At 39.9% G+C, this 20,535-nt stretch overlaps 1 protein-coding gene across 3 annotated transcripts in view; it reads right to left on the reverse strand.

Annotated features, from left to right (window-relative positions):
* The window catches only part of Hs6st2 (heparan sulfate 6-O-sulfotransferase 2), a 276,238-nt gene that overhangs the window by 76,181 nt on the left and 179,522 nt on the right, over positions 1-20,535 (reverse strand). Inside the window, exon 3 of one of the 3 annotated variants that reach the window (XM_028887084.2) lies at positions 1,264-1,296. The exons of the other annotated variants lie outside the window; for them this stretch is intronic. Coding sequence (XP_028742917.1) covers positions 1,264-1,296 — 33 coding nt within the window. The remainder of the gene's footprint in view (positions 1-1,263; positions 1,297-20,535) is intronic. 3 annotated transcript variants of the gene reach the window in all.

The following is a 20,535-nucleotide window of genomic DNA, read 5'->3' on the forward strand; positions in this document are numbered from 1 at the left end:
AGCAGAAAAAGAATAAAAACCATCAACACTTCTCCTATAAAAGTAATTACAAGGAAAATAATCCCTATCTTATCGACTATTCTCCTAATAATAATCCACAAAATTTTATTCACATGAGTAAATGAAAGCTCATAGTGGAAATGGGATCTGCTCAAAGTCACTGCTCTAGGCAGTAGTGACGTAATATTCTTGCCATGAGGACACATATCCAATCTGTGATCTTTGAAATACTCTCCCATACTAATGTTTGATGAAGTATTGATGTCTGTCTACACCTTTTATCTCAATGAATTAAAAACTGACTACAGCGTCAAAGGATGACTTTCTTCTTCTCAGTCGTCAGATAGGTCCACAGGATACTAAGATGAATATGGAAGCCAAACTCATGAAAATAAACTGGTCATTTTACAGAGGGTCTATCTAATCTATTTTTTCAAGAGCCTGTGCTAGTGGAAGAATGCTAAGCTCATCACTTTCCTACTCTGATTTATTTAGTCAGGGAGAGGTATAGGTAGGCAGGAAAAGAAAACAGAGGCACTGGTAAATATTTCTAGAGCCAATAAACCTACAATAAGCCAAATACAAAACTGGTGAACACCACAACTTTAGAAAAAAATGCCAAGCAAATAGAGTATGCCATTGGGGGGGAAAAAAAGGCTTATCATTCTCATTAACCTCTTCAGCACTGGTGACAATATGATATAGCCATGGCAACAGTGGGTACTTTCCTGGAGCATTTTCATTGGTCCTTCTTCCCCACAGAAAATAACTTTCTTGTGTTTGGTTAGACTTCTTCTCCAACAGAGCTCATATGACCAAGGCCTACTGCTAATGGGGTTACTCTACCTTTTAACCCCATAGGCACGTTGGTCCAATGGTTCTGTAGGCATGTAACCCCATACGAAATGTTGGTTCAATTGTTCTGTAAGCCAACGTCTATCTTAGGAAGACACAGGCATGCCTAAGCACTGTAAAGACTTGGTTGATGGTGGGGATCTTCTTACCTAGACACTCTTCTATGTTATCCAATTTCAGCTATCTCTCAGGAGTGGTGGAGCAAGCTAAATCTTCATCCCACTTCCAAATGGGATCTGCCATTACACCCAAGACTACATGCTGCTTTAAACTAAAATAAGCCAAGTATCTATGATTTTAAAAAAATTAACTATTTTGCATTGCAATTAAACTGGCAGGCTATTGCAGAGTGTATTTATTTTCCAGCTTTCTCAGGCTCAGATAAACTAAAAATACATTGTTACTTACCTAGTTGCATCTAGAATCTGAAAAATCCTCCACCTGTTAAAGGAACAGTAAAACCAATCGATAGCAAGAGCTTGCCAAGAGAATAATTAAAATAATAAAAATATCCATTTTGCTTGGATATCATATTTTTACAGTTTCCCAAACAGTAAGGAATAGTTCATGGGTAGCTTTCCCATTGTGTTCCCCATTAGCTCATCTCCAGCAAATAGGGACATTCCAAATCACGAGGCTGATAAGAGCATGGCAGCATTGATAACCAATCCTCTGCATTGCTGTTGGCATGAAATGATGGATCTACCACTTGCACTAACTTTATTCTCTTTCTCCAGGGGAAGTGGCAAACTAAGCAAGGAGAAAAACCAAGAAACCCAAACCCAGACCAAGTCTAACCCTGTAGCATGGATGAAATGGAAACAGTTCATTGAAAGTACTGAGGAGAGATTTTTAACATCATTGGAAATATATGAACACGGATAAAAGAGATAAAAAAAAACCTTTTAGACTTTTCATATACTCTTAAATGAGATGAAAATTCAAAGCATGCATGTATACACAGACACAAACAGACAGAACGAAAGACACACACACACACACACACACACACACACACACACACACACACACGCAGTGAAAAATAATTCCTTTCTGTAGTGACTGCCACCCAAACAGATGTCCATCAAAGTAAGTAAATAATAACTCATTTATAAAACTTGCTTAGATCTTTCTCATAAAACAAGTCTTAGGATTCACAAAACATTAATTCTACAGTGTAAAGTTCTTTTAGGTTTTTTTTTACATTTGCATTTATGTGTGTGTGTGTGTGTGTGTGTGTGTGTGTGTGTGTGTGTGTGTATGGAGGTCAGAGGACAATTTGCAAAAGTTGTATGCTCAGGGGATTAAACTCAAGTCTTTAGGCTCAATCACAAGCTTCTTGAGCACTGAGCAATCTCGCATGTGTGAACTTCTCATATGAACAGCATCTCTGAAGTTGTACTAGGGCACTTTGAGACTCAGTGAGCTTCCTGATTTTAATTAGACCATAACAAGGGCCATTATCAATTTTTACACTTTTTTGTGCACAAAAAAAAAAATGTTATAAGGGCCTGTGAGTTTTTATGGGAGAAATGTCTTTTGATATAAAAAATGTTTCATTTTTATATGAAAAATCAGTGCAGGTTTCTGGGGTGAGTTAAGAATATCTTTTAATAGCATAGCCAGTAGCAGAGCCTTGTCTTCATCCTCACTTGGGAAACAGTAGATGAATTTTTAAAAATACTGAGTCCAGGGTATGGTTAGACCTCACTTACCTGCTTCTCAGTTGTTAAGACTGCCAGAGAAACAAGTGTTATGAGAAACCAACATGATATGCCTGTTGAGTTCTGACACTCCATCTTTAAACAAGATACCTCCCACAAATTAGCTTGATATTCAAGCCCAATGTATTCTCTTCCACTCCAGTCACAAAAGGAAGAAATTTAGAGTATACTATTCTGCCTCATGACATAAAATCCTTATACAATGAAGACAGCTTAGGAGCCCTTTTACCACAGTTGGTCTGGTGAACAAAAGAAAATACAACTTTGGATAAAAATACAAACAAAAACCCCTAACAAAAACAGCAATAAGAAAAAATGAAAACAAGACCACGTGTTACTTTTTTTTTTAGCTCCAGTAAATTCCAAAGCAAAATATACAGTAGTTTCAAAAACCATAATTTCCATTATACTATCTTAATGGAAATCCTCAAAATGATGTAAATATTTCCATTGATTTACTGATTTGTATCAGTGCTGGGTTAAAATTTACTTCAATCAGGAGCTATTATCTCTTCAGAGTATCATTTTTTTTTTTATTTCTAGGCAAAGTTCCCTCGTATGTGTTAATTTTTTCCAAGTGATTGCACTGATAGGACTTTAAGGAGCTCACTGTCTTACCTGGGTGTCCAGCCAGCCAGAGGTGCAGTATTCAATGATGATCCATGAAGATGTTACAGGTACACCGATCAAATGGGTGGACAGTCATTGCAAGTGACCGAAGACCATGGGAGAAAGGTTAAAGAGAGAGAGAAAGAGATGCACACTGATTAGAAGAAAAGGAATTAATTTCAAATTTTATTTCATACAAATGTATACATACTCTCTCTTTGGGATGGTTCTCAAATGGAATCCCTTAAAAAGATCCTTTAATCATGAAGTCATTCAAACTGTACTTATTATCCATTATGTGCCAGGAATTGCTATAGGATAGAGCAGTGGGTAAAACAAACAAACAAACAAAAAATCCTTCCGTTCTGCAGGCTCTGCAATCTTGTGGAATATTTTGTGGGCCATATGCTTGAAATAAGAATTTTCCAGAAATATACCACATGTGAAAGCATTTCTCCTGGTTTTATTTATTCTTTTCTTTATGTATGGAGAAAATAACCAATGGCATCACAGTCAACATTTTTAGTAGTAGAACTGCTTTCTGATTAGAAGGAACACTATAAGTTATGGTCTCCTCCCCCTAAAAGCCCTTCCCAAAGGCTGTCATTTTGAAAGGCTGTGAAAACAGGAAGTCTCTCAGTAGCACTGTCAATAATAGCGCAGTCAGTTCCACATCTTAATCCAGTTTTTCTCATTGACTGTTATTGTTTTCTCTAAGAGGTGGCCCAGGTGCCATGCTGAGATGAGACCCATTAGTCCCCAGCAAGCCCCATCCTGGGAAAACAGCAGACCTGGGAAGACAAAGGAGACAGGGATACTGGGCTAAATTCAAGGAGATGGGAATCAACCTTCAAATGTTGGCAACTTTCTAAAAATGGCAAGTTAGTAGGGAAAGTAAAAGAGGGAAGCGAATTCAAAACACATCACTGGAATAATGGGAATGTGAGAGTATCTGAGACTTTGAAATTTTAAAGAGGAATTCACCTTTTCTTTGCAACTATTTCCTACATGTATACAATGTATTTTATTAGATTCCTCCCATTGCTCTTTCTTATCATCCTACCTATCCTGTTGAGCTCCCCCTTCCCCCAGTTACAACCATTCTTACTCTCATGCCATTTATTGTGACCCCCTGAGTTAAATTGGGGTAGATTGCATGAGCATGGATGATGGGGCCTATTTTACAGGAGTTTGGGACACTTAGAAGTGCCGATACCACTGAGGAAAATGACTTCAGATGGGATTCATTTTAACTGGGAATCTCAAACTACAGCATCTACCTTTGGTGTTTATAGTATTAGGTTTACTGCTTGCGGTTTCAGAAATAAAATTAAAGCAATTCACTTTGATATTAAGACCCAAATCAAGACTTTAAGAAGAGCAAAATAGAATAGCAATGTAGGAGCTCTTGCCCAGGAATCAGGATCCCTGGTTTATGGTCTTGATTTGATCTCGGGTGATGATCTTCTCCACTGTTTTTCTTGAGAAGATTCAGGAGATGAAATAGTTCAACAAGCTAGTTTCTTACCCACTCATTACCAAGCCTAATACCTTTACCTTCCATTTTTGAGCTGTGTTAGTTGAAAATATATCAATCTCTAGTTGTTTTTTCAATAGTAGGTCAGAGAGCCAGCACTCCTGCATTCACAAGCAAAGGAGACATAGCCAGGACAACAGTGTCCAAACTGAAATGCGGCCAAAGATCATTCTGTTTGGGAAAACAGCTCTGTGTAAATATACAAAGTGGCTGGTTCTTTGTGATGAAAAATTTACATAAAGATTTGAAAACTACCTGCTCGACTCTCTTGCCTACCAAATGGGACAAGTATAATTGTCTATAATCATAATGACATTCGAGATACATACAAAATATATTGTTATGAGTGATGCTCATTTAGAAGAGAATGTAATCCAGTCTGAGTAGAAACCTGGTGCCTTTTGTAAGCAGGCCAAGGAGTTTGAGTATAAAAAGGTAGTTCTCAAGTGACTAGTAATGATTTGATGCGATTATACACAGAAACCCGGTGCCAGAAGACAAGAATCAGAGTCAACATGCAAAAAACTTTTTTTGTCCAGGAAGAAGACCAGATAAGACAACAGTCCAAAATGATAGTGACTGAGGCAGACCACAGGAATACCTCTCAGGCCTGTCACTGAGTCATCTTTCTCGGGGAACAGAACCAAGTTGTCAAGACCATGCTCAAAAAGACCTCTATGTCAATGGCCATGGTGAGGTGAAATGAACCACATTTATTAGTATAGTGGAGAGATGTGCCCTAATATCTGTGTTATACTGTTTGACCACTTTGTATTATTCTTCAGTCTATGCCAAGTCCACATGAAATCATGCACACTGCATCAGACAGGGTACTTCACGGCTGGGCCGAGAAGACTGCAATCCAGGTCAACCTTCCTAAACTGTGCTTTTTGAGTATCTGTTTTAATTCTTCAAGGTCTAGCCTTTGCCACAACTGCGAAGTCCTCTAAGTTTGTTTTGGTTGTTTCTTTCACAGTAACTCCCTTTCTCTAAGACACTCAAGTTGGTTTCCAAATTTACCTTTGTGTCTTTATATTTTCTGCCAGCCACTCTTCCTATCAGATCCCCAGACAGCACACTAGACCCCCAGGCATCTGTGCATGGCCATGCCCAAGAATTTCCATGACACTGGGAGCACAAGCAAGGAGATACCTAACTTGGGCATATTAAGCCAATTTAAGGAACACTATTGATGACTTAGCATGCTACATCTCTGAGGTTATAGCTGTTGTGAGCTATAAACTTAAAAAGTAATATGGACACATCAGTTCTTTGGGGGTGGCAAATCCTTTCGTTACCACCAGTAATAATAACAAAGAGTCAGCACCTATCTCAAGATGCCTATTACATCATGTCTGAGTCAGAACACAAATGGCTGCTATAAACAAGTGATACAGAAAGATATTTCTGGCATTACCCATTAACCTTGGACATTTTAGATCTGAGGGCCCTATCCACTTGCTCTTCCATACCCTGACTACCATAAGTCTAGATTCAGTCTCTGTGGATCTACCCCTGGAATGAGAGTGTATAAAGAGATGCTCTAAGGACTGCGTGACATCTTTTAGGGACTATTGGAGTCACTCAATCTTTCCCTGATACTGAGATACTTCTGGGGACTGGAATTCAGCACAGAGTACAGTAGTGGTGGAGCCAAGCCCAAGACCTATCTTAATAGTATGTCACTCACACTGTGTCTGCTAGAGTCTGCTTAGAGGTAGCAAGCAAGCATCTTCTCTCAGACACAGTCACACCATACTTCAGAACAACTAGAGACCAAGGCCTGCAAAAGACTGGAAAACAACTACAAAAGACACCAGGGATGTTTCATTCTTTTTCCCTAGTAGCTGTTAATTTATAAACACCCTTTGTATGCTTCTTGCTAACTTACGTTGACTACTTCACTCATTATCAATCCGATTCTTTTATTCCTTTCATTTGAAGAACAATGCCAAATACCTGGGCCCTTTATTGCTGAAGCACCAATCATGTTTTGGAAACAAAGTGAATCTGATGAGAAAAATTGCTGCACAACCCCTTTCAAATAAGAATTTTCTTCTCTGCTGCTGTAAATCAGTCAGTTCTCAGCTGCAGATGCCTGCTCTCAGCTGTTTAGTGTCTGCATTCCTGGCAGACCACCCTCCTTTTTCCTCCCCCACTCTCACGCACCAGAATTTAGTAAAATTCCTCTATTTTGGCATCATAAGAGTGCCCTCTAGTGATGATCCAATTAAGAACCTGGGGACCAAGGAATTCTTAGGTTATGGTGGGAAATGGGTTTGTTCTTAACTTGCCCTTGACCATCTGAAGGAATCTACAGTACCTGTTTATCAATTTAGTCTTTCTCAAAGCAGGGAAATGAGTGTAATAGAGTAAACAAAACCAAATAAAGTGTAGGGACACAGACCTTAGAAAACCTAACATCCTGCTTCTTGAGAAGTATTAGCGTTCATGATGTAGGACCCCTGTATGAGTTATAAAATTAGTATGCAGACACAAACTGACTCATCAGTTGAAATCTAGCAACTATTTTCATACAATCCTTAAGAGTTCTCTGTGGGGAAACATCTGGGGTTATGTGATGGGACCTAGGAGTATGTTTCTCAATTTGTTAACATGAATATTTTTCAGCAGAAAGGAAAGAACCAAGAGTCCCTTAGAAATTAACCCAAGTATAACAGGCCTGCCATCCATTGTAAGAAAGACTCGAAAAAAGTCATTTACAATATGTAATATAATATAAAATTAATATAAGGAAGTACTTGGGGTCATTGCCTCCCATTTTACATCCAGGTTTAAGAGTTTATGGTCTGGAAGATCCACAGTGTATGCTATTTTAGCACCAGTTCAAATCAGCAAAAAGGTTTCCACTGTATCTTTTATAGTCAATGATGCAGGGCACTACAACTTTATTGTATCCATAATATTTTATGTTGACACAGACAAAAAGTGTGGCAAATTGCCAGCATGGAGTATAATTGCTTCATTAATATGTTAGCATGTTTCACCACAGGGACTGTAAAAAGGTCCCTAACAAGTAATCGTTTGGCCAGTGCTAACATGAGGATTGAGATCATTCCCAAGAAATGTTTAGTGAAGTTGGTAACAGGATCAGACTCATGGGATGATGCGTTCTAGATATATGGCACTCCTTTTCATCAGGGGGCTTAGGTTTCTGATGAAGTCAAATCATGATGAGAACAGTGGATCTGATTGGAAACTTCATTCTAGCTGTCGCAAAACGAAGAGTTAATTGTGAACTGAAGTTGAGTGAGCAAGGGTTCTGGCAATTGTGTTTGAACCCCAGCTCCTCATCTTTGGTTACTTCAAATTGTCAGGCTCAGTTTTTTTTTCAACAAAACTGGGAGCCCTTCGTGATCTGCAGCAAATCCCAAGTGACCCATAAAATATCTATTCAATTTAATAATCTTCATGAAAAAGGAAGGAAGGAAGGAGGGAGGGAGGGAGGGAGGGAGGGAGGGAGGGAGGGAGGGAGGGAGGGAAGGAAGCTAGGTAGCTAGCTAGTTAGCTACATCATCTTATTCAGATGTTTTCATCTTATTCAGATGTGATGCATGGGATCAAGTAAATGAAACATTTGGGTAATGGTCTTCATCATTATTTAAAAGCAACTGTGACAAGGACTTTGATATGCCACTGTTCTTCTTGCCTCCACTTACCCAGCTAGTGCCTTCTGCAGAAGTTGGGAGCTGAGAAATCATGTCTTTATTCACATTTAGGAAGGTGAGAGAATGAAGTAGAAGCTGAGTGAGGCTATAAAACCTAAAAGCCTTGCCTCAGTGATGTACTTCCTCCAATGAGAAAAACAAATAAACAAAAAACACATTTCTGGGGTTGTTCTCTAAACTACAAAAACAAAACAAAAACCTTTAAAGGTACCATAACCTCCTCAAACAGCACCACCAACCACAGACCAAGTGTTTGAATACATGAGCTTATGTGTGGACATCATGTCTGATTAAACACACAACACCTGCCAAACAGAAATTACTATTTTATTTTGCTGCCTGCTGCCATGCCTCCCATGTCATTATGGACTCACCCTCTGGGACCATAGGCCCAAATAATCTTTTTTTCTGTAAGTTGCTTTTGATCATGATATTTTATCACACTAATCAAATACATAAATAAATGAATAAATGAATGAATAAGTGAGTGAGTGAAGGAATGGATAGATAGATAGATAGATAGATAGATAGATAGATAGATAGATAGATAGATAGATAGATAAATCATAGAGCTGGTATAGTGCTTCTAGTCAGATTTTCCCTGCATTATCTATGGGAGCATTTCTTTTGAATGATTAATAAAAGTTCTGTGGACTGTAGGCAGAATCAGGACCAAAAATACTCAGTGTCTTTGTCCTCCAAAATATTGGGCACAAAATACCAAAGTACAGGGAACATTAGAAGAGTCTGCCAGAGAAATACATGTTTTCCAGAACTACTGGGACTTATCCCTGGATGGCAAATAATAACATCCATACCATTAACTAACATGTAACTAGTACTTACTCTATGCAGACACTATATGCTTTCACCCAGACAAGGAGTCTAAACTTACTATGCAGATAAGAAAACCACACGATGGGATGTGGAGATGGTGCAGGGGGGAAATGCGCTTGTTCAGCCAGCCTGACAACCTGAGTTTGATCCCCAGGACCTATCTCAGGAAAAAGAAAATCAACTCTCTCAAGCTTTCCTCTGACCTTGGCATGCACAAATACAAACAAACAAACAGTAAATAAATAGATGCAATTAAAAACATAATTCAAAGAGAAACGAAAAATGCAGCTCAGAGAGACTAGCACAGTAAGTGGTAGAGTCTGCATTCAAATTCAGAATCCTAGGATGCCTGTCCCCAAGCTCATTAGCCATTAAGTTGTTCTAACTGAAATTGACTTTACCTTCTCTGTAATGCTGTAAGGTAGACACCATTGTCATTTCACAGTGAAGACAGACGGACCTCAGAATGCAACTTACTCTAGGTCATATAGCGAGTGAAGCCACTAGGACAGAAATATTTAGTCTGCCAGCCCCAAATATCAGGCCTTACACATTAGACTCTGTGTTTGTCTCAATGTTGCCCTGATATTGAAAGGGTCATTGTATATAATCATGCTAGGCATAGAACACTTCCACTGAGAGCTGAGGATAGCACACTCCAAAGTACTTCCATGTTTCTCAAGGACTGTTTTTCATTTTGAATTCCAAGGTAGAGTGCAAACCACTTGAACACAAGGAGACTAGATGAGAACTCAGTGTAAATCTTCCCCAGAGCTGTATTGTGCCTTAAACATAAATCAAGTGGCTGTGGGTGGGCCAGGTACCTTCAGGGAAAGGGAATTGGCAGGCAGATCAGGTCTCTCTGGAACAGTGAATAGAGCTGTGTTGCTGGAGGGCTTCTCTCCAGGTTCCCCAAGCCCCGCAGTCCCACAATCCACTTATAAAATAATCACTCAGACGCTTATATCACTTATAAACTGTATGGCCATGGCAGGCTTCTTGCTAACTGTTCTTTTATCTTAAATTAACCCATTTTTATAAATCTATAGCTTGCCACGTGGCTGGTGGCTTACCGGCGTCTCTACATGCTCTTCTCCTGGCGGTGGCTGCAGTGTCTCCCCTCCTTCTTCCTGTTTCCCCAATTCTCCTCTCTCTTTGTCCCGCCTATACTTCCTGCCTGGTCACTGGCCATCAGTGTTTATTTATATAGAGTGATATCCACAGCAAGCTGCCTTTTTTCTATTGTTCCTATATTTTTATCAATACAAAAATATGATTATAGTGGAGAGCCTGAATCCAGAAATGTAGGGCAAGGATACCAATGTACAGAGGGAATGGACTGGAAGAAGAGTATGCGCCTTATTCTAAAAAGCCCTGTGTGATTACAGTGGGAAAAGGGTGAGTGGATGCCTTGAGAAATAATAGGTGTTGGTATTAAACGGCGGAGTCCATCCACTAGCATGTCAAACCAGGCCATGAACAACTTGACAGCAACTTAATGTTAAACTTACTAAAACAGGAAGGTATCCTTAAGAGACCATCAAACCCAAACTCTTCATTTATCGCCTCTGAGAGAGAGAAATATCTATAGAGGTTCAAAGAGTTCAGCATGGGCCCCCAAACAGTCTCCTAGCCCTTATGACTTTTAGCTGAGGAGTTTAAAAAGCACAAATATTTTCTCTTAAAAAGACAAGAAAAAACTCCAGGAGTCCCTGCAAGAGGTATAGGAGCAAAAGGGCCAGGAGGAAGCTGGGATTAGAGGTTGTGGAATGAAGACCAAGCTTTCTTTTCTAACGGTGACTGTAAGATGTTCTTTCCTCACTTCTTGCTCAGGCCAGGAAACTGAGCCTTGAAGAGATGAAGCACCTTGCTCAGTGGAGCACAGTGAACACACAGAGAAGGAAGCTTCCAGGCTGCTCTCATTCCAAAGACTGGGATTTTCACAAAAGAGGTATGGAACGAACTCATTTCTCTTTAGCTACATTCCTAGTACAAAATAAGTGCCTCCATGTTGAATTTTTGTTTGACTTTGTAATTTCTGTAACGAAGCTGATCCAATGGATCCTTGGATAGTGCCTTGCTCTCAGCCTATTGAGAACTTTGGCAGCCTTTATTCTCTGGACTCAAGGAAAACATGTCATCAGAACAGTCAGTCAAGTCAAGTGCTTTTTAACCACCCCCATGTGAACTGGTATGCCACCTCGGGCTGCTAAGGCTACCTCCCTGAGACATAAGAGATGCTGATCATGGTATCCAAGTTTCCAGTGTACTGGGATGATGCTCTCAGAGTGTCTTCATACTGAAAAGCAAGAGACCTAGATGACATCTGCATCTAGAGATACTTCCTGAATATCTCCATACATACTGGTGCAAGAAGCCCCACCTCAATTCACTAGTGATGGCCAGGTAGTAGTGGATCAGAGTCTGACAGACACTAACATTCTCAGCATATTCCTAAAGAATGGAAGAAGAATTTGGCAGTGCTTACTTGAAGTTGGACTTGCTGACTTGCTAATTACAGAAGTGTCCCCTCATTTGGCCTGCTCATTCTTCCTCATCAAAATGGGCAGTGCTCTGTATCACAGTCAAGGCAGAAAGCACCAGCGAGCTGGTTTTGTGAAAATCAAATCCTGGTTTCCCACTGACATGTATTACGATCAATCTCTAACAACCCAACTTTTGGCAGTTGCCCTTCACACTCTGGCTTTAAGCTACTCTGGCCCTAACCCTCATCAGATGGGTAATGATCTGGAAACACACAAGAGCTACTCCTCTATAGGAGGCCCAATTTAAAAGGACCTTTCTCTAGAGAAGCCCTTTTTGCCTGTACCTTACATTTGACATGGTTGTCTCTCCAAACTAAAGGCATATCTCCCTTTGATTCAAAATTTATCTTCTAGTTCTTCTGAGATATGTAAGCTTAATGGTTTTGTTTCCCATACAATTTATCTATTTGAAGTATACAACTTAGTGGTTTTCAGTGTACTCACAGAAATTTACAATCGTCATCAAAAACATCTTGTCATTTCCAAAAGAAATCCTTGAAATTTTAGATCTACCTGTCCTATCCTGTTGTTCTCCCAGACCTGACTGCCATAAATGTAGTTCCAGGCTACGGATTTGTCTTTCTGGGACATTTCAAATAAAAGCAATCATATGGTAGTAGTTGCCCTTTGGGCCCAGCCTTTTCTACTTAGCATATTGATTTTAAGGTTCATCTGTGTTATACATTACACCTGTCCCTCCCTCCATCCCTCCTTCCTTCCTTCCTTCCTTCCTTCCTTCCTTCCTTCCTTCCTTCCCATAACCAAAATGCTCTATTACCCCATATCCAAAATTTTAAGGAGTAAAAGTGTCTAAACAATTCTATCCTCACTCCCTTATCAAGTTAACAGAACTATCCTGAGTACATCCTGGGCTACAATTATTACTAGCACTATGATTATAGAGATGGACTGAGAAATACAGTGGACCCATTCTTGCATTCATTTATTCATTCATTCATGTATTCATCAAACACCCTATTGGATGTCTCTTATGTACTAGGAAAGGTTAGGCACATGGAATGTAAGACTGGTTTAAAATAAGACCCATGCCTTCCATGACACCACAGTGAAACAAGAAGCATAGGAAACCATGCATTATAAGGGGTAGTTCCACCAGACATTGTAGCTGTCCTGCCTGGCCCAGGTCCTGCCTGGTCAGGACAAATCTCTCCCACTCACATCCCCCAAGTAAACACACAGAGACTTATGTTACTTATAAACTGTATGGCCATGGCAGGCTGCTTGCTATCAGTTCTTATATCTTAAATTAACCCCTTTCAATAAATCTATACCTTGCCATGTGGCTCATGGCTTACCAGTATCTTACATCATGCTTCTCCTTGTGGTGGCTGACAGCGTCATCCTGCCTCAGCTTCCACCTCCCAGCATTCTCCTCCTCCTTGTCCCACCTACACTATCCTTCCTGCCTGCCTACTGGCCAATCAGCATTTTATTTATCAATCAAACATAGCAACAAGACATAACTACTGAAAATACCTATAAACTATGCTGTGTCCATTTGCCATTCACAGCTCAGAACTGGGTTCCTGACTCCACAGATGTTTGTGAAAGAACGCAGCTAGGGAGGAGAAAGTAGTCAGGAATTTGGGAGGGTTTTATACATATTCTGCATTTTTAAATTGAGGTGAATCCATGCCATATAATATGAATGGTTTAAAGTGTGGAATTCAATGGGATTTAGAATAGTCATATATTGTCAAGCCATCACCTCTATCTAGTTCCAAAACATTTTCATCACCTCAAAGGAAACCTTGTACTCATTAAGCAGTTACTCCATCTCCTCCTCCACTCAGTGTGCAACAACCACAAATGTTTTCTGTCTAAATGGATTTGCCTACTGAGATTATTCATATAAGCAAAATCATAAAATTTGGCGTTTTAAAATCTGGCATATCTCACTACTTAGCATAATGTTTTTGAGATTGGTTCACGTTATAGCATGTACTACAATTTTGATCCTGTTTATAGCTGAACAATACTCCACTGGATGAATACACCACATTTTGCTTGTCAATTCACCTACTTCTGAGTATTTAGGTTGTTTCTGTTTTGCATGGTCACACTTCATGCCACTATGAAGATTCATATGCAAGTTGCTGTAGAGACATGTGTTTTCATTTCTCTTAGATTTAAACCTAAGGGGAGAACAGTGAATCATATGGTAATAGCATGTTTGACTTTTTGAGAAACTGCCAAACCCTTCTGTACAGCAGCTGTACCATCTTACATTCTCATCAGTATTGTACAGGATTTCAGGTTCTCCCAGAGCTTTGGCTTTATTTTTAACTCTCAGAGAAGAGTTCCATTAAATTGGAGACACCCAATTAGCCCAAATGATTGGCTGTAATGCTGGGCATTTGGATCTGGGCCTCTTAATTAATGCTTAGGCCAGCAGGAGAAACAAAGCAAACAAGGACAGAATGGGAGTGGGGGCTCTCCCCTCCTCCACAGCCCAGGAGTGTCTCTTGTGCATGCTTACATTCTAAAGGCTGGAGCTAGCAGGTCCACTCAAATGTTGTGAACTGTCCTCCAGGCCTTGTCTGTGGGATTCACAGCACCCAGTTCAGCAGAGGACCTAGAGAGGAAGGTTCTTGGCTGTAAGAACCAAGGACAGAGAATCCCACGTGATTTTAGGAGAGCAATGTCACAGAATCAATACCGAATATGGCAAGGAAAGAAAGAACAGTGATGACTTCTCTGTTCCATGAGAAATTCAAAGTTTCAGTGGGTTCTGCAGGCTATTAAATACCGTGGTATTTGACACTGGCTGTGATGTGGATTTAGGAAATAAATAATAATGATGAATAACTAGCTCTCAAGATGATGGCATGTGAGTATATCACTGAAACTTGCCCTTATGGCCTGTCTCTCTCCTTCAGTGATCAGACAGCTGGATGGCTACTGAATCCATGGCTCCTGCAGTCTGTTTCACTCTATGGGCAGTTCAGCCTCATTCTGAGATGCCATTAAATCGTTCAAGCCATTCCATGCTATTTTCAGGCACTAAAACTGTCACTGTCAGGATGACATACCTCTTACCATCCAGGAAGGACTGAGGCACAATTACAAAGTCCCTCTTCAACAAGTTAAGAGGAAAGGAAAGAAAGCCTCCAGGTAGAATCTTGATGATCTGGATCAGTTTCAAAATCATTGACTCTTCAATAACCTGAGATTTTGATGAGCAGATTTGAAATCATATTAGGAGAGGCAATTTTTTTCCGGTGTATGTGTGTGCAGATAAGAGGTCAATCCTCTGGGTGTCATTCCTCAGGAGCCATTCATTTTGACTCTTTGAAACAAGAGGGATTTTGTTTGTTGGTTTTGTTTTGTTTTGTTTGTTTATAGGACCTGGGCCTCGCCAATTAGGTTTAGTTGGTGGGTCAGAGAGTCCCTGGAATATGTCTGTGCCTCCAGTGTTGGGATAGATGTCTGGATAAGACTGGATTCTACTCATATATTTCAACTCAAACAACCTAGAACACATCAGAGCAAAGAAATAAGTTTATATGAAAGCAAACCAAATATCAAATATTTGCAAAATATAAAGCACTACCTTTTGCTAATAATTTCTGTTTTTTCAAATTTGTTTTTCATATAACTTGTTTCTGTGTTATTTGTGATAACATTTAATAAGTGGATTATCCTCATTTAAAATTAATTAAAACATGTTGAAATTTTCAGTTTCAAATATTACTACTTATATCCCATATAAGCAAAAACAATTTGGAGTACTTAATAATTTGGAGAAGGGGAATAAAGGGGTCTTGAGGCTGACAAGCATGAGAACTGCTGATAATAAACTATTTCTCCCTTTAATTTGCTATATAGCACTAGCTGGAATCAACTTTGTAATCCTCCTGCTTATAACTCCTGAATGCTGCTGATTATAGGTATGCAGAATGATGCCCAGAGCTAGAACATAATTTGGATGGGACTTGTGTTCTGAAGCCCTGAGATTCTGAGTGTTGACTCAGAGTAATGGAAGTCATCCTGTTTGGAACTCTGAGGGGCCAAGATTGAAAATGAATAATGGGAGTCCAACCCCTTCATTGTAGAGACCATGGAACATAAGGAAGGCAACGGTTATGGGTGTGTAACTCAAAAAAGAGCTGAGGTCACATCTGGATCTTCAATGAGCCTCTTTGTAACTGGTGGTCTCAAAACTAACACTGGCACCTTCTACTTGTTGAGCTCTCCATCTGCATAGCACTGTGCTAAGAAACGCTGTGCCTTAGGAAGCCAAAACCAAGCTCCATCCATATCCTCAAAACTTCCACTTTATAAGTACAATTGTTCTACATGCTCGACATTTGCAAAACTGACCTAGAAATGCAGGCAACAGTCTATCCTTGCTCCTTCACCATATTCATCTTTGAGTCAGGTCAGCCTTGATCTCCCTAAGATAAAGAATTCAACCAAGCACTGACTTCTTTAGACATCTTGATAAGCAGCAGGCAACCCACCAGGGAATGGATTTTTGAGAAGCCAGGAATCAATTAATTTAATCAGGTCCCTGTATGGTTCAAGGAAAGGTCACACGGCTGACAACTGGAAAGCTATCTTGGCAGTTTGCCACATGGTGACTCCACAGAGCGTGTCTGGTGCCCACCACCCTCTCACCCTACACAAACATCCCTCCCTCTGAAAAGACTCTGCTGGGAAGGGACATGCTGAAAATGCCTTTAGCTAATCCCCATATCACTAGAGCAGTAGCAGCAGCAGGACAGAGAAGCCCTGAAAGAGTCCCCAGCAACTGCTCACTTGCATCTCAGAATAGCAGTGGTAGGATGGCCAAAGGAACCAAGGCAGTCAGGAAGCTAACCCAGAGCTACACATCAGAATCACCAGGGAGGCGAACGACACAGCACACTCATAGAACTCGGTTCCCAAGGAGAGCCCCATTTGTTAGATAGCACTGACTCCACACTGTGTGTGTGTGTGTGTGTGTGTGTGTGTGTGTGTGTGTGTGTGTGAGAGAGAGAGAGAGAGAGAGAGAGAGAGAGAGAGAGAGAGAGAGAGAGAGAGAGAGAGAGGTGGGGGGAGTGAGGGAGAGAGAGTTGGGAAACCAGTAAGCACCAAACATTCTCATTTTATAGTTAGGGAAACTAAGAGGAGGGGAAAAAATTTACCTTAGGGCATATTAAGAGTTCAAGAAATAGCTGGAATGTGAACCACATCACCAGGCTCCTAGTCCAGTGCTCTTACTACAATATCATACTGTGGAATGACTGAGTGGAGGACGAGTGTAGGCACATACACATGTATCATGCACGTGTATGGAGGGGAGAAAGTAAGGGATATTTAGAAACAACCAAGCCCTTTTTGAATTGATTCATGCTTTTCCTTTTAATTCCTCCTCTTTTCTTCCAAACTCGCCATGGAAATCCAGGCTCTCAATTTACAGATGAGGAATCCATGGACAAGAGTGGAGAAGGGAATTCTTCTAGGTCGGATTTTAAGATCCAGATCTCCATGCTTTTTCCTGCCTGTGTTCCTCCCACTACATTTTCACCCCTTAGTCACATCCTGAGAGAAATATATGGTTACCGATAGCATTTCGTTAGTAATCCTCCTACTGAGAGGCAAGCATTGTTAGAAGCCAGCACACTTCCTGATTCTATAGCACCAGCCTGCCCTGGGAACTCTGCTGCCTGACCATTTCCAATATGAGTTCAAATTTCAGGGTTTCCCTGGAAATATCTGGGAAGCCAATGCTGCTAATGCAGATAAATGATGGCAAAACTAAAAGGGTAGTGTTGTCATGAAATAAATTATTTGCATAGGTGGAACTTCTCTCTTAATTGGACTATTTTAAAGTTACAATTTGTTTTCTGGCCTTTATGTATAATTAAATATAGATGTTCTTGGAGCTTAATGTCAGTTTAAATTTCAGCCCTCGGAAAGTAATTTGTTTGCATGTTCAATGAACAAAACATTTCTTATCGGTTTCAAAGACCGAGGTTCATGCATCATAAATCAAGGTTGCCTTTACGAACGCTAAAAAGGTCAGGCAAAGTAGGCTTCTAATTCTAGTGTAGTCATCCTCTAAAAGTGAAAAATTAAGCTTCTGGTGATCATAAGTACAAAGATGACTTATTTTCTTTAGGAAGCATGTATAGGGAAAATACAATTAATCTTACTTTGGTGCCTAGTCCTTACACACAAGCCAGCTAAATGATGCCCGTTATGTCCTTTTGGATGAATATAACCTGGAAGAAAACTTGTTTTTCTTTCAATGCCTCAGTTTCCTTATATTCCATCTAAATGTACTTCTAAAGTTCTTTCTGTTCTGACAGGGTAATGTAACTATTTAGGGAAGAGCTAGCCCTATAGTTGGCATTAAAGGATGTTGGTTTGTCCTAGCAAGTAGTTCATAAAGCTTCAACTACTTTAGGTCAGGCAATCAACAAACACATTGACCTATCAGTTCTTAGAAAACCTCCTTCTGCCTTTCCTTGCTGTCCTCTACTATCCGGAAAATCGTCGAATGTCCCACCCCTTCATCCAGAGTGGGAAGGTTAGTCCCATTCTGTTGGAGAGCTGTATAGCTCAAGGAACTTCTAGTGTAATGTTTGGTCCCTTGGGGTTCATCTTTTAACGCTGACTATGAAGCAGAAGTTGTTCCTTGACAATATATAAGCAAGATATATTGTCAAGTGAGAAGAAAAATGGGGTATTAAACAGGATATCCAGTAGGATTTTATTCCTCCAACTGACAAGTGAGCTGGTTGAACCCTCTTTCTGACATGGCTGGAAGTTGACTAATCCAGAGCTGCTTGCTTACCTTTGCCCCCCCTTTTTTTGCCAATATTGCTTTTGTTTTTGTTTTGTGTTGTTTTGTTTTCGAGACAGGCGTTCTCTGTGTAGCCCTGGCTGTCCTGGAACTTACTGTGTAAATCAGAATGGCCTCGAACTCACAGAGATCTGCCTGCCTCTGCCTCCCTAGTGCTGGGATTAAAGGCGTGTGCCACCATCACCTGCTGCCTTTGCCTCTTAAAGTCAGCACAAAAGAGTTTTACAAGCTACCTCACAGATGTGTCCAAATGGATGCTCTGTCTTACCTTTGTTTAAGTCTGAGCCATTCACATTTACAGAAATGTTTTTATGGTTGTCTTCCAATTCTGAAAATAGTTAGGAAAACGGGATCGGGAACATTAGAAATCTTGAGATTCTAAAGATTAGAAAATCTTCATACTAGAAACAATAGCCATGACTGAATGGTAAGAATGGAGACATCTAGAGAGTATCAACGTTGAATCTGGACAGGGGTGATGTGATAGACTCCAGCTAATGCTAAGTGCTTTATGGTCTTTTCTCATTTAATCAGAACAATCAAACATTAAAAAATACAATTATCTCCATTTTGCAAATGACACAGAACAATTAAGCTATTTACTCAAAGTAAAATCTAAGTAGAGATTTGAGTTAGTCATTTCTTTCTGGAGCTATGAACTTTATCTTTGCTTTAGGGTTATAAAAATAACTGCCTTGAGTTAGATAGTTCTGTTAAATAACCAACTTCTCTCTCTCTCTCTCTCTCTCTCTCTCTCTCTCTCTCTCTCTCTCCACCTTACTAGACAAACCCTTAGCATACTAGAAACTCTAATTTTTTTTTGATTTTCAAGAAAACATTCCAAGCAGTTAGACAGGCAGATGGTAGAAAAATGATAGTGATGGAACAGTCCAAGACAATAACGAGAGTCTCTATCTGGACAAAAATGGTACTGCTTTACTGAAAGTGGAAGTATGGCCAGGAATTGTTCTGTTTAACATTTTTAGCATTAAATAAAATACCCAATTATATATAAGTGAGTTTCCTTAGGATATTTTCTTATTTACACGTACCATACTTACCCTCTATGAGTTGGTTCTTTACTGGTGGGAGTGGAAGGTTGGCAATGATGCCTACAGAAACATCCTTGGAGTCTCCAAAGTAGAACTTGAGAGTTTTAACTACGGACACCGAGGCTGTCTGCACAGCATAGAGCCCTGAGATGAACACAGAAACGAAGGGCAGAAGACCAAACATTGAAGAAATCCCAGTTAAAGGGATAAAGAGGGAAGACAAAGACACAGAAGGAAAAATAGTAAACTATCGGTCATGTCAAGAGAAAACAGGATTTTAAAATGGGAGATAAAATAAAGTGACCAGAAATGTTGAAAACTAGGGGGGTCAAAGCATATCTACTTGAGAACCATCACAGCTCATTCTCTTCTCTGAAAACATGACTTCTCCTTATACAGGTAAGGGTATATCTCCTCTGTTCTCATGACGTCCTATGTATACTAAGTACTTGATGTTCTCACACTGATCTCAGGCACACTCAACTTACTAGCTTCAATCACCATAGCCTGACTCTTCACAAGCAAAGGCAGCTCTGATTGAAGCCAAATCTTTAATTTTTTTAACAAAAGTGTCTGATTAAGGCTGGAGAGGTGGCTTTGTGGTTAAGAGCACTTGCTGCCTTTGAAGAGGACCTGGCTTTGAGTCCCATCACCTACATGGTGGCTCATAACCATCCCTAACATCAGTTAGGGATGAGGGGTGGAGGGGAAGGTGGTGGCTGGAAGTATGTGTAATAAAAGTCCCAGAGTAAGATGATGGTTATAAAATCTAAATAAGAGGCAACTTATTTCTTCTCATTTCAAATGGATAAACTAAATTATATTATTTTCTTGATTTTTAAAACATACTTGAAAGATTTAAACCAAAAGAA

This window comes from Peromyscus leucopus, chromosome X, assembly GCF_004664715.2.
Source record: "Peromyscus leucopus breed LL Stock chromosome X, UCI_PerLeu_2.1, whole genome shotgun sequence".
NCBI classification, from domain to species: Eukaryota; Metazoa; Chordata; class Mammalia; order Rodentia; family Cricetidae; genus Peromyscus; species Peromyscus leucopus.